General features: G+C 36.4%; 1 protein-coding gene across 8 annotated transcripts in view; it reads left to right on the top strand.

Moving 5' to 3' along the window:
• The window catches only part of LOC136841688 (uncharacterized), a 595,588-nt gene that overhangs the window by 557,311 nt on the left and 23,210 nt on the right, over nucleotides 1-15,067 (top strand). For all 8 annotated transcript variants that reach the window (XM_067108885.1, XM_067108886.1, XM_067108884.1 and 5 more), the window contains one exon: nucleotides 14,331-14,515. In XM_067108885.1, coding sequence (XP_066964986.1) covers nucleotides 14,331-14,515 — 185 coding nt within the window. The remainder of the gene's footprint in view (nucleotides 1-14,330; nucleotides 14,516-15,067) is intronic.

Below are 15,067 nucleotides of genomic sequence, written 5' to 3' on the forward strand. Positions count from 1 at the left end.
TTGTGGGTTTTTACTCTTGGATCATGTGACTTTTATAATATAATTATATGTCGTTAAATACACTGAGCAGCCATAGATAGTCTCATGATTTGAAGCTTGCAACGTTTTTCTTTTTGTTGCCTATACAAAAAATATCCTTCTGATAAATAAGAATGATAATGATAATATTAATAATAATAATACAGTTTCCCCGTAACATCATGTCATTACAGTAACCCAATTTTCCATAGAATTTATGCCATTTCTGGATCTTGATGTGAGCCATACAAAAGCAGCGTTGCTATCGGCTGATGACTTACATTACAAGAGACTGTGATTTGGGATGTTTGTTACTGACTAAATAATTCATTCCCACGTACGCGAACGAGAGATTTAATCACTGTATGTATATAATGTATATATATGTTCGTTGAAAGCTTTGACAGTTCAGTTTCTCTCTTTATGTATAATATATATAATATATATATATATATATATATATATATATATATATATATATATATATATATATATACAAATATATATATAAATGAATTTTATCACATCACCGTGATTCATATACAAGCATTAAGCTGCTACAAACGTCCTTTAGTATCCAATTCGCTCTACCTCGGAAATAATATATTTTCATATATGTGTATATTATATGTATATATACAGTATAAATATATGTATGTATGTATGTATGTATGTATGTATGTATGTATGTATGTATGCATGTATGTATGTAAGTGAGAGAGAGAGAGAGAGAGAGAGAGAGAGAGAGAGAGAGAGAGAGAGAGAGAGGTGGGAACCTTTGAATTGGATTTGATGTTTGGGTCTAGTTTGAGTTGTGCTTATTGCGAAGATCGTAGAAAAAAATCTGAGAGTAGACCTCATTGAGTGCATACAGTTTTTGTTAGGCCACAGGTTAGAGGCAGCGAGTGGCAATACTGAACATTTAATCTAGAGGTTATGATTTTAAAATTGAAACAAGGTGACGCAAAAATGTGACAAATTTAAAATAATATAGCGCTCGATTGAGTTCATCCCGGACACCATTCGTTTTCGTGGCTGGAAGTCTGTCACGAAATGGAAGGTCATGCTGATTTTCTACTTTCATCTTGAAACTGCGTTGCAGTCCATCAACTCGTTTTCGCTGAAGTTTTGAGGAATGCACATCGTGAGGGCAGTGGTTCATATTGGTTTTACTAGCTGTATCTATATTGTGCTTATTCTGTAATTGTTTTGTATTCGTTACCTGTTATTGCGATTATGAACTGGAAATACATTATTTAGTTTATTCAGAAAACGTTCAAATTTCTCAAGGAAATTGGATATTGTCAGGACTCCAGAATCATTGACAGCCGAAGAACTTGCCCTAAATCACCAGCTAAAAACCGACCTTTCGCCAATACTTAAAGCGTCTGACAGCAAATTATGTTGCAGTTCTTCTACAAACACGATTAGTATTTTTGGCAATCACAATGCATACCATGGAACGGCCTACTTTGTCAAAAATTATAGAAAAATCAACAGAAAATTATGTTGTTAACCTTCTACGAACACGTTTAGTCATTTTTTTTTTCATTACTCTGCATAACATGAAGAGGCCTACTTTTTCGAGAACTCCAGTCAAGTCAAAAATACTGAGTCGTCTTGGCTGTCCCGCTTCTTTCAATTTTAATAACTTGTGCGAAAGGCGGTTATCATCCAGGTATTCTACAAATGCCATCCTTACGTTTTCTCAAGAAGTGTAGTAAGGTGAGATGGTGATTATATAAGAGAGAGAGAGAGAGAGAGAGAGAGAGAGAGAGAGAGAGAGAGAGAGAGAGAGAGAGCTAGCTAGCTGTCAGAATCCCGTGACAGTGACAGGCAAGTTGAAAAGGGCGTAAATCTCGATGAAATTCTCTTCCGACAGATGTCTGAGCAATCAGAGCAGATGTTTGCTTCTGCACTGACACACGAGAATGCTTTTCATAACAGAAGTATGTTGTAAATCTTTAATGTTGTACAGTTGGCGGAATTTATTGTTACAAGTTTGCTTTTTTTTTTGTTTCCTTCATTCCGTCTTTATTCGTAATTCAAAGAAAGAAGCGACGGCTTCATGTTAATTGCAGATTCTCTCTCTCTCTCTCTCTCTCTCTCTCTCTCTCTCTCTCTCTCTCTCTCGTACCGTTTTTTACCTCGCCTTTTTGTTTCTTTAAAAGATGAAAGACACAGGCATGATTTGGTCTTATTAGTCCTTTTAGCACAGTTACATGGCCTTTCGTTATTATGACATCACCTTTGAATTCAACACAGGTCTCTGAATGGATTATACTTTTTAATTCTGCATTCATTTTGCCTACTGTGCTCACTTATTTTGAATCGTAAGCCAAGACCAGAGCGGATGATGTTGACAGTGATCAAAACAGAAATTGCGTTTTCTGTTTTCTTATTTTGTCTCTCTTTTGTTACAAGTCAGTCCACTGGAAATCTCTCCCAGATGACCTGAGATTTGATGCTCCTGGTCATTTATGGGATCCAAATGCAGGTCATAATTCTTACCTGGTCTACTTTGACTTTGTTGCTTTTACTGCCATTACTGATACAGCAAGCAAATGTACTTGGGGGATACCCTCGGCGAGTGGGCCCCTAGAGTGCGCACTCATTCAGATATTCGGCATGTGCAGACTCATGCCCTAGAGTGGGGTATACGTGTCTGCTACCATGAAGCTGACCAACTGACCCAGTACTTTGTCTTGACGCTTCCACTTACCAGTTTTCAAGTGGCTAGGTATTTATGAAGGTAGCCTTTCAAGATGTTCACTCAGGGATGGTGTATACCATTCATTCTTATGACTGATTGCTTTGTTGAGAAAGAAGCTGGTCTGACGCCAAAAAGAAACAGAGGAAGTGAGTGAGAGTCGTTAAAAGTATTTCATTGAATGTCATCGGTATTAGGGTTGTGCAATTGTTTGTGTTTGGTTTATAGTTTTTCGGCAACCTCATTATGGCAAAATATTAAGACGTGTGTAGTCGCTCCTACTATGAAGGAATTGCCTGTTTAACCTTTAATGGTTAATGTGAGAATTTTTTTTAATGATTAATGTGAGAATTTTTGTAAAAAAATCGACTTACTTTAATATAAGAGTCGTTTGCATACTGCATAAATTTCCTTTACATCGTAATAGATCTCTGTTTGTTTTATGATCTTTATTATTGCTGATACATAGTATGTTATCAGTTGGAGGAACCTACGAGGCAAATTCGTAGTGTTAAGTCCACTTAAAAGTAAAAGTCTATAATATGAATATATGCAAATTAAGAATGATGATGGTCTTAACAATAATAAAAAGTTTGCTCTCCCTTAATTGCCGTCTTCATGTGTGAATGGAGTTTAATCTCCCGTGCTTGGAACAATCAGCATTTCATATTCGCATTTCTCAGTACGCGTATCAAAAGCTTTTCCTGTGTTCATTCTTGGCATTTGACCCTTGAAGGTTATTTAGGGAAGGTAGATGAGTTACGTTCTATTAATGTATGTCATTTAATCTGTATATATGCAAGTAAAAACGCATACATTACCCACGGAAAGAAATAGTCGTGCATGAAAAACTACTGAGTAAAGAGAAATTTCACTCGTTACTTTTTGTTCTTCATAGAACCCCTAAGCATTTATTACATATACTTTAATTTAGCGTAGTTTCTTACTTGAATATTACATGGAGCAATATTTTTCTGTATTGTCTTTCATTTAAGCAGGACATGACTTTTATCTTTCTCCTTTTGCGACCCAACTTCGTTTTCTTTTCTGCTTCGTAAATAAGCATCTCCCCTCAGTTTCGGACCCTAGATACTTTGAACCCTTATTCTGGGGATTATTCTAGCTAATTATGAAACTGTTTGTATTGTGACGTGTGTTATGATGTGCGTTGTAGTTGATAACGTAGATTTCTGATAAACGAGATTGAGTGAATGGATATGCTTTCAGTGTTGATTGTTTGCTTCATTTATCTTATCTTCCTATCTGTCACAAGGAAGAGTCTCCAGATAAGTGTCTCAGTGTTTGTTTTTGTGCTTGTAGGGAATGTTATCTGCTTGTGTCTTGAAGTGGCTTGCTAATGGCGTTATCGTTACCATAAGTATAACTTGCGACGTCATAAAAAATGCGGAGCAAAAATGTTGAATCTTGGTAAGAAATTCTAGGATTAAGCAACGCTCCAAAAACGTCTAACTTTTCCAAGTAACTGATAAGCAGATTTGTCAGATATTCAAATAATATAACGTATGTTTTAATAAAACGAAAAAAACTCTGATTAGAGTCAAGGACTCTGACTTATTTTCAAATCCCTGGCATTTGGCAGTAATTCGACTAGTTTGTGCAGTCATTGTACAAATTTCCAACCAATTGCGTTAGAAACATTTTCAAGCAAAGATAGTGAGGAAAATTTCCTGAAACAAGCCGAAAAACTCTTCATAAAATTTTACTTGCCTAAATAATTGTGAAAATGATAAGTGAAAAAAGAGCTGTAAAGAAAAATGCGTACGTAATGCCTCCAAAGGCCACCATTGTTATTCCAAAATGGTTTTTCAATTCATAAGGGGATTTTTAAAGGGGTATTCCTATACCCGGAGCTTATATAGTCACCTCATTGTCCAAATCCGGAATTATTACGGAAAGGTATGGAAAATGGAGAGGTTACAAATTTTATGTTTTTGCTAAGGAAGCCGGGGAATGCATCTGAAATCGTTGAGCGGTTTTGTTTTTGCCTAACTATGTGCCGACATTTTGGTTCTCTCTCTTTCTCTCCTTGTTCGGACTTTTTTGCTTTGCTGTTATTCACTTAAAATTTAGAAAATTTTCTAGGCCCCGAAGAAAGAAAAAATTTTGTTCAGTAATTCGTATGAAATACATTCCCCAGGTGGTCAATGTCCTGGCGTCTTGTGCTTGATGTGTCCTGTAAACTGCTTTGACCCGCACTACGGAATCTTGTAATAATAATAATAATAATAATAATAATAATAATAATAATAATAAAGCTGTTTCCTCTAATAGTAAGTGCGCGTGTTGGGGAGGGGGGGCGAGGTGGGGGGTCGTCCAAGGAGGGAAGACAGTGATCACTGTCACATTCATACTTAAACTGCTGAATCGTCGATAAATCCCCAGCAGCTCTGAAATATATTTGCCACATCTTAATTTCACATTGTTGTTGATGTTTGCGCGTGCACTTTTTTTTTTAATACATTCCTATTTGCTCCCATCTTCCCTTCACTACAGTATATTTGTGGGTCGTTTTTCCCCTTTGTTTTCATTGACCTAGAAATATTCTTTTATTTTTCTTTTCATTTATTCACTGTTTTTGTGAGCATTGCTTAACCCTTTTTTTCCAAAAGATCACATCAGAATTTTTTCATCTTTTTTTTTCCTGATAGTTTTCCACAAAGTCTTTCTTTACTCATTTGTATTATCATCTTCTCAATGCCAAAAGGCTGTCCTTCGCGATGGTCTTTTATTTGGCGTTCAAGTGTTATATCAAAAATCATTCCTCCGATGGTCATTTGTTGCCGCAGCTCAGTTGGCTCAGTACTGACAAGGAAACGACATACTTTAATTCTTAATCTTTGAAGGTTCAGCCAAGGCTTGAACCACTTGACTGGCATAATATCCACCTTTCCCCCTATTGTCCAAGGCTCTTTAGACGTCTGTGAATTTTGAAGGTTCCTTACTCGAAAGACCTTGACGAGGCGACAAATTATCCTAAAAGCGTGAGTTAAAACTGCAGTGTAACACTTTCTACTAGCCGTTCAGGGCCTCCTGACGGCAACGAAAATAATTTAAAATCCTTCGGGTCGTCTATATCCGTATTTTTAACAGTTCGGTAGCACACGAAATCGTGTGCTTAATTATATTCAGCTTCATGACGATATTGATTTTGAAGATAAATTGCAGTGCATGTATAGCAGACTGCCCGTGAGCTTCAGTTTGCCTTTTAGTAATACTAGTTGCAACTCGTATGTGAAGTGATTTGGAAAATACTCTCTTATGGTTTGTGGATGTGAATTTGTTCATTTGCTCCGCATTTCTATTAACTCTGTTGATAAATTGGAAAACAGCACTTCTAAATATATTGTATTCCAATGTGTCATATAATTGGTGCCTGTTATTTTTGCATTATCCAAATTAGTATACAACTGAACATTAATTGTTGTTAAATTCCTTGAAAGTGATAATAAAGAGAAGGAAATTAATTCAGAATGTAAAAAATGAAATACATTCCATTCATGTATAGTTTGTAATATCAATGTGTGCTGAGAATGGCTATCACAAATGAACTGCAAAAATTTTGCAAATGTAATTATCAGTCAAGACTTGAAAAATTAGTTGATGTAATGATGATAATAGAGAGAGAAAATGTACCTTCGTTCACCTGTGGGAAAAACGCCCGAAATATTTTTCGTTTGGTGAATGATTTCCTGAACTTTGAATTCGAATCTGGGAGAAAGATCCTGCGGCCCCGGAAGTGTGTCTGGTGCTCCACATTCTTCTGCAGCCCTCGAGGGACGTGACTGACGGGTGGCCCTTCTGGCTGTGTGTCTGTTCGACCAGAGAACACATTCACGCACAGACACGCAGGAACGCGTACATACTCACCTACACTACACACATTTAGAGGTTTGCAGATGGAATCGCTGTTGACACTTCAGATAAAGGATTCGAGTTAGTTTGAGACATTTGACATTTCTCTCTCTCTCTCTCTCTCTCTCTCTCTCTCTCTCTCTCTCTCTCTCTCTCTCTCTCTCATTAACCTAGTTATTATGATTGCACTAAATTTGTACTGAGCACATTTCTATCAATTGATGTTATCGCATTTAAAAATGTAACCATTTTCCTCGTGCGTGTGTGAAAGCTAACCGGAAAGTCAACCTTGTGCCCAAATAGACCACAGGTGTGAAAGAAATGACTGGAGAGAGAGGGTCTCCAACACATAGTGTATATATTTGTTGGCCTGAGAGTTTGTGATTCTGAAACAATTAATAGTATGCAAATACCTGAACATGACAAAAACTAGACATCAAAGATTTATATGCCATTTTCCACCTTCTTAGGATCACTAAGTGCCAAGCTCCAAAATCGAACCCAGTTGTTCACGGTGAAAGGAATGCGCTGGATCGCAGCAGCCGTTTACTCTGTCGAACGTAAAAGAAACCAGATGCAGCGAAAGCACAAAACAGTTCTATCAAGTGGAATTTCTTCTCGCGAAATGCCATATGACATTTAGGGGAAAAAAGTTACTCAAAGGAATATTGTCGAAATTCATTGATAGGCTGTGTTAGGGTGTGTTACACCGTTTATATGTCCATGGCAAAGTAGTGTACAGGTTTAAACATTCTGAGATGTAGAATGACAGAGCGTTAATGATTAGGATGTAAGATCAGGATTATCCAATTTGACTTTTTTTTTTTTTTTTGCATTAGAAACCGAATATCAAAAGAGAAACCGGCTGGCTACCTTGAAAATTTATTGTACGGGTTACAGAAGCATTCCGTATGCACTTTGGATGAGTCATTAAACTGATATGTCTGACAGACTTTTCATCTTACACCGGCAGTTATAATAAGATGAAATGCCAGTTTATTTATATTATGAACCAGAGTTAGTAAAAACCGCAGTCATGAAAACTTGGGGTAATGATTTAACAAGCTTGCTAAAATGGCAGTGTTCACAATTGAAAGGTCATAAACTTGGCCCTATCAAATATGATTGTTTTTTGCTTCGTTGTTTACTTGGATATCGACTGACAATATAGTAATTTTGTCTGATAATATCGTTGTTATTGATGGTAATCATTTAGCTTAATAATATATATATATATATATATATATATATATATATATACATATATATATATATATACATATATATACGGTATATATATATTTTTTTCTTGTATGCAAGGGGACACTCGATATATTTTTTTTCTTGTATGCAAGGGCCCTGCGACAACAAAGGAAGCTTCAAGTAAATTTTAGTTCCTTGTACCCCATTTTCTATTAATTTCATCTGTGCATAATTGATATGAGATAGAGAAATGTAACGGTTAGATTACATGTACACTTATGTAGAAGATTGCTAAAGCCACAAATGGAGAAGTTAACGAATTTCATATTTCTTTTTTTTATGATGAGCATGTCTGTTGAATACGATTATAATGACGCCGGTTTACTGATTTAACCCACATTTGAAATAAACTTTAGCATTCGAAGATAACGGCCTGGAATAGAGCACAGTCTAGGTATACTGGAATAGAGTGCTGTAGTGTAAACGAGCTCGGTAACGCCCGGCTTTGCTTCAGGTCCTTGTAATAAGCCAAGTGAAGAAGTTGCTCTGGCTCCTGTAAAGTGTACTGCGTTGCTAATTAGATTTCTCGATTTCTCTGCTGTTTTGTGTGATCCTACCGTTAGAATCACGAACGTACGCACAAACATTTGTCCAGACACATTATGTATGTATATATATATATATATATATATATATATATATATATATATATATATATATATATATATATATATATATATATATATATATATATATATATATATATATATATATATATATATATATATATATTATATATATATATATATATATATATATATATAATTGTAATTGATTTATATATATAATGTGTGTGCGCGCGTGCGCGTGCGGCCTAGCGTTTGTAATAGCCACATGAGTGCCATATCGAACCTTTATGCACAGGCCTCATCCAGCACACAGTGTTGCTCTTCCTGGATATTAGGGCCTTTCCTTTCCGATACCTCTTTCACCATCTATTCAGCTCTTTCTCTCTTTCTTCCTTCTGAAATAGACAGTTTTTTTTTCCCACCATTCTATCGCCCTCCATGCTTTCCGAATCATTGTTTGATCATTTCAGGACAACGATACATGCTTTCACCCATGCACTTTTCTATCTCTTCTACGTATCTCCACATCTCTCAGCCTTTCAGTTTCTCTGCATTGTCTCCTTTATTCCGAATCAGTATTGTATTTTCTGCAAGCATAAACTATTTCACACCCAGTGTCACGCCTCGTGGCCCTCACTCGCAACTTTGCACATCCATCCACCGTCCTTTCTCGGACTTCTTACATCTCTGTCCGCAAAGATGTTGAACAGCGACGAGTCGCAACGTACCTTTGTCTCGAGCTTTTTCTTTCATCAAACCAGCCATTCTACCGTCTACATTATTCTCACTGATGCTTGGCTTCCATCATAGTCTTTTAATAGCGTTCAACTACTTATCCTGTACAACCCCTTTCACCCCACGGGCTTCCCATGGCTCTATCGATCTTTTCATAACCTTTTCCGAGATCCATATACGTCACAAAACACCTGTTTGATTCAACTTTCCAACTCCACATACGCAACCAATATATATATATATATATATATATATACAGTATACACACACACACACACACACACACACATATATATATATATATATATATATATATATATATATATATATATATATATATATATATATATATATATGTTATATTGAATCTGATTCAGTGTCCCTCTTCATGAAGCCGTCACTGACGTGGGAGGCAATTTGCGCAAAAATTCTGTCTTATCAAAGGGCTTAGGCATTGAGGTAAACTGAAATAAATTAATCCATTGATTGGGGAGAATCGAATTTGATGAGGTAGTTATCCCCATTGATCCCATTGAATAGACGTTTCCACTCGATTAAAACGTTGTACTTAGAGAAAACATTTTCCATAACCATTGATCTTGGATTCTGACCTTTTGCGCTGGTTGGCACTTCAGCACGCTTCCCTTCCCTTTGATCTCTTATTACTGTTGCTTTTATAAATACATCTTGACCTTGCATATGTTTTACTTACTTTGTTCCTCCGTTATTTTTTTCAAACATAGGCACTCTGTTATGTGAAACCTAGAAAGGTGAGGCCATGTCATTCTCGCAGCTTCCATTACAATTTATACCCATGAATGATGATAATGATATACTCAGAAGCACATGAATGCACACATGTAAACAAGCATTATACGCACCTTCATTATTCTAGCATCCGAACATGATCGCCAGATCAAAGAAATGTATGGCAACCCCAAGGAGAGAAAAAATGAAGAAATATAAAAGAGCGAGAGAGGGAAAGGCAGCTTGTTGTCGAAGAAAGCAAAATTTAATCACGACACAGGTACCGTCGGGAGATGGAGGAGCTCCAACTGGAAATAGCCTGTTTGATGGATGTAACTCAGTCAGGACTCTCTCTCTCTCTCTTTTTTTTTTTATTTTTTTATTTTATAGCTCAGTGCAGAATCAGATACGGCGACTTAATGTACTGTAACGAGATATCCATCACACTGCGATTCAGCGCCAGGGTTTCTCATCATTTTAAGTGATCACTTGAAGTTGCAGTTGATTTTATTTTTTGTTTTTAGTAAGGACTCGATATGCCACTAGCACTTCGTAGAGGTACTGAACTGGACCATCAGTCCTTTTGATCATCAGTTTTTGCTTGTCTCGACCATTCTGCCATCTAAACAATATGGCTGCTTTATTAAAGCATTAAAATATAAAGATCTCAAAATTCTAATCGTTGGTTAGGCTGAAAAGTAGATACAAATAGCTTAGAATTGTCCTTAACAAAGGAATATTTGGCTTAAGGAAGATTTTGGACTCCTTGTGAAAAGTTATCTTTCATGTTGGAAATAAAATGGATCCACTTCTTTTTTAGCAGTTCAGGGTCGAAGGCACTGGTCTACAAAATCGTACTCTAATTAAAAGTGCCGTTAATGTAATCATGTAAAGGACACATGGGTAATATAAAATAAAGACACCGGATCAAGTGACAGTGAAAACAATTGTCTCTTTGTAAATGTATTTAACACAGTATTTTATCTTTTCAGTCACTTTTTTCTGTGAAAGTAGTGTTTACGATTCCCATTTTAAAAAATGGTTTTGATAATGTCCAGTGATATGGCCACAAATCCATGACAGAAAGGCAAGGGCTTGTGGTTTGAGGTGTCCTTCATTTACGAGAGCCTTTTTGTAAACAAAATTACGAAACGCACGTCACGGTCTTCCGGATCTCACGGATTCACAGTTCCGGGTCAGAAATTCATTAAGTTGAAATTTTGGCCTGGAAGACGACGACCTCTCCGATTTCCTAGATGCACTGCACCGAATTCCTCGTGGAAAGTTGCACATGTGGACAAATCTGCAGCTGGTTGGGTGCATCCATGTGGAGGGGTTGATGGACATACACGCACAGACACTAATTCCCTCTGGTATATCATTTTGTAAAGTTAATGAAGTTTGAAACATTTTCGAAAGACATTATCATTCGCTGCACAATATTGATGACATTTTATGGTAGCCTTGTGGTCGGTCTCTTATTCTTGTATTGCTGTGCAGGCTGATTTGATGCTGTTTGCTGTTTCTAATAATTAGGTCGTCAGGTGAATTCTACCAGGTTTGCTACGGCTGGCTTTGATTCGTATTCATTTGTTAATTTTACATTTTTCATCCCAGGTAACTGCCTTCACTGCCTAAGAGTCAGTAGTTTAGATGCGCATATATGTGTGTGCGCGTGTGTATACATACATACATACATACTATGTATATATATATGTATATATATATATATATATATATATATATATATATATATATATATATATATATATATATATATAATATTTATATATGGGAGCTTAGTACCTGTATCTGTCTGTTTGTCAATCTTTCACTGAATATATGTACATAGACGCGCACGCATATATATATGTGTGTGTATGTATGTATGCATGTATGTATATGTGTGTATGAGTGTTTGTGTTAGTGTGTGTAAGACTCGCGTGGAGGTTTAGGTACAAGATGTGTAATTTGGAGTGTCGATGGTCGAATTCTTTAAGAATCTGAGTTCACGGTCAGAAACCCGTTTCACGCAGTTGCATGACGGCCTCCTGGCAGACACTGCACGACTCATTACTGTCGTGCGTCCATTCTGCTTCCTCGTCACTATTAAGCGTAACCATTTTGGATAAAGATAATATTGTTTCGCTCCTGTCATTCAGAATAACTGACCATTCTTCCCTCGTATGTCATCGTAATCACACGCAGCGTCTATCATGGTACTGGTAACTATTTTCTTTTAGTTTAAGATGCATGTGGAATGTGGCTGCTGGCCTCACATCCTGCTCAATGCACGTTCAAGGGCTTAAGTGCCCACAGCCGTTGTTTCTTCTTTGGGGTCACTCAAGGCCGGAAATCTATCTCTCTGTAATCATATATATATGTATATATATATATATATATATATATATATATATATATATATATATGTGTGTGTGTGTGTGTGTGTGTGTGTGTGTGTGTGTGTGTGTGTGTGTGTGTATGTATGTATGTATGTATATGCATGTGCTTGTGTGTGGTGCGTATATTATATACGTAGTACATTTCAGTGCAAATGAAAATGACTCCAACATTAGCATATTATGACTCTATTGTTGTTTTACGCCTCCAATTCAGCCACTCTTGTTTTATTATATTTAATAATGTTACCCGGAAACTTTATCCCAGAATTCTTTCCACTGTCATTTCTCAGAAAGTTTCCATTGAATTCCTTTTTTTTTTTTTTAATTGTTCACCCTTTACTTCGGAATATATATGCAATTCACAGACATGCAAGGGTATAATTTGCTAAGGTCAAGTCTCCTCTCTCTCTCTCTCTCTCTCTCTCTCTCTCTCTCTCTCTCTCTCTCTCTCTCTCTCTCTCTCTCTCTTTTCTTTTGTGTAGACACAAGTGAAATTGTTTTTGCTTCTTCTAGTTTTTGCCTTTATGTATGCAATCAGTTCCTTCTTACTGCAAGATTCGCAATAGGGTTATATCTAGAGACTACCAAGAATCCAAAGTTGAAGTAGCAACAATAGAAACAGATGAATTATATATGGTAGATCTGTATTTTGCTATCCGATTTACTGCTTTTTATGGTAACACCAGTGAGATGAATGCCTCAATGTAGCTCAAAAAAAAGAGAGAGAGAGAGAGAGAGAGAGAGAGAGAGAGAGAGAGAGAGAGAGAGAGAGAGCACCATAGACCCGCCCTACATCCCTTGAGAAAGTATTTGCGTAGATTTATTTCACAGTTTCGTTTTGTGTTAAAATCTTAATAGAAAGTATTTACAGTTTTTTTCATCGGTGTGCTTTGGATGCTACAGTCTGGTCCGTCTTACGAATTTTAGCATGTATACTGTATCTTTGTTTTCAGCTTCGGTGTCTAATTTTTGTGGCGCTAGAAAATGACATAAATCTGTCATTGCTTTATCAAGAAGATTTAATCTTCCCAGATGACTGTTTGTATAGAATTTCTAACAAAAATTGTGCCAGGTTACAGTTAGTTTACTAATACAGATATTGCATCCACCTTTCTAATGTTTGCAGCTTTGCTGTTTTCTGTTGAGAGTTACCTATACTTTTCACTCTAATCAAAGGAGAGAGAGAGAGAGAGAGAGAGAGAGAGAGAGAGAGAGAGAGAGAGAGAGAGAGAGAGAGAGAGTTAGTTGCCTTGGCTCAACGACAGTCTTTGCAGTAGCCACGAGTGTTGCTGCAGAGCTGCTGAATTTTATAGGTTTATTCGTGTTCCGGAAACAGCGGGAACTGGTTGAACTCATGCTGTGGGTAAATTGAATTGTTTGCGCCTGTTCATGCAAGGTTTTAAACATTTTTAAAGGTTATGCTATTGTGTGTTTCATTAACGTCTTCATCTATTATAGTAATGCCAACGAATCATTTTTTCTATTACACCATTCATGATGATGGTAATGAAGGGTACCTGTTTCTAATATTAAACAAGTCACTAACTTCTGCTTAACTAAAATAAAAATACCTTCGTGTAGCCTACATCAGACATTTGCTTGATACGATTTTATTGAATTAATAAAAATCACTTTTCAAGACGATGTATATTCTTTATAAATTTTTTTCTGCTTACATGCTGTTACATGTGATGAGAAAAAAAGTTCTTTAGGTTTTTATATGCAGGAATTTTATATATACAGTATATATATATGTATATTTATATATACATATATATATACAGTATATATATATATATATATATATATATATATATATATATATATATATATATATATATATATATATATATATAGTGTGTGTGTGTATGGATTATTTGTGCCGTTATATTTGTAGAGAATTAGAACAGTCTTCAGTGAAGCTAATCTGAGTACATTGATAGCCATTTTCTTTTCTACTCCATTAACGAAGCTTTAGACGAAACGAATAACCAGGCAATTCTTCTTTTTCAGTCTCGGAGCGAAAGTATGGCTTCGGTCTGTTCTGCTGGCGCTGAAGGACGGTATGGCACTGTGGTCATTAAGGGCGAGATAGAGCTCGGCCTCCAGTACAATTACAAGGAGGGCCACCTGGAGTGTCACGTCGTCCAGTGCCGCGACTTGGCCGCCGTAGACACTAAGAGGAACAGATCTGACCCGTAAGTTGTTCGTGATATTATTACTAAACTCTCATAATCAGACGAGGCAGACAAATCTCGGAGAATATTGCCACAGTTGAGCAGGCTTCCGAAAATTCTCGACATTTTGTGATCTTTTTAACATTACAGTACTTTATCAGCGCTCCCTTTATCTTGTGGTGCTCACTGATATCCGTTTGTTCCGTAATTGTTTGTGTTGTTTCGCCCTGCTTGATGGTTATCCTTTTCACAGTCGATAATTCTCTCTCTCTCTCTCTCTCTCTCTCTCTCTCTCTCTCTCTCTCTCTCTCTCGTGAGTGTTTTTTTTTTTCAACCTGAATGTTGCTGTATTTGGCCAATTCAAGAAAATCTTCAGGAATTTGTTCTTCAGCTGAATAACTTGGTCCCATCTATCAAATTTACTGCAGAGGGAGGAAGAAATTGTATTTTGAATTTCCTTGATGTACCTGGATATGAGTCTTTCAGTCGAGAAACATGCCAAGCGCCATCCTGGGCCATAGGTATTTTTAATTTAATTATTATATTTTAAAAATGGCACTTGGCATGTTTCTC

The sequence above is a fragment of the Macrobrachium rosenbergii genome, chromosome 9 (assembly GCF_040412425.1).
Source record: "Macrobrachium rosenbergii isolate ZJJX-2024 chromosome 9, ASM4041242v1, whole genome shotgun sequence".
Lineage (NCBI taxonomy): Eukaryota > Metazoa > Arthropoda > Malacostraca > Decapoda > Palaemonidae > Macrobrachium > Macrobrachium rosenbergii.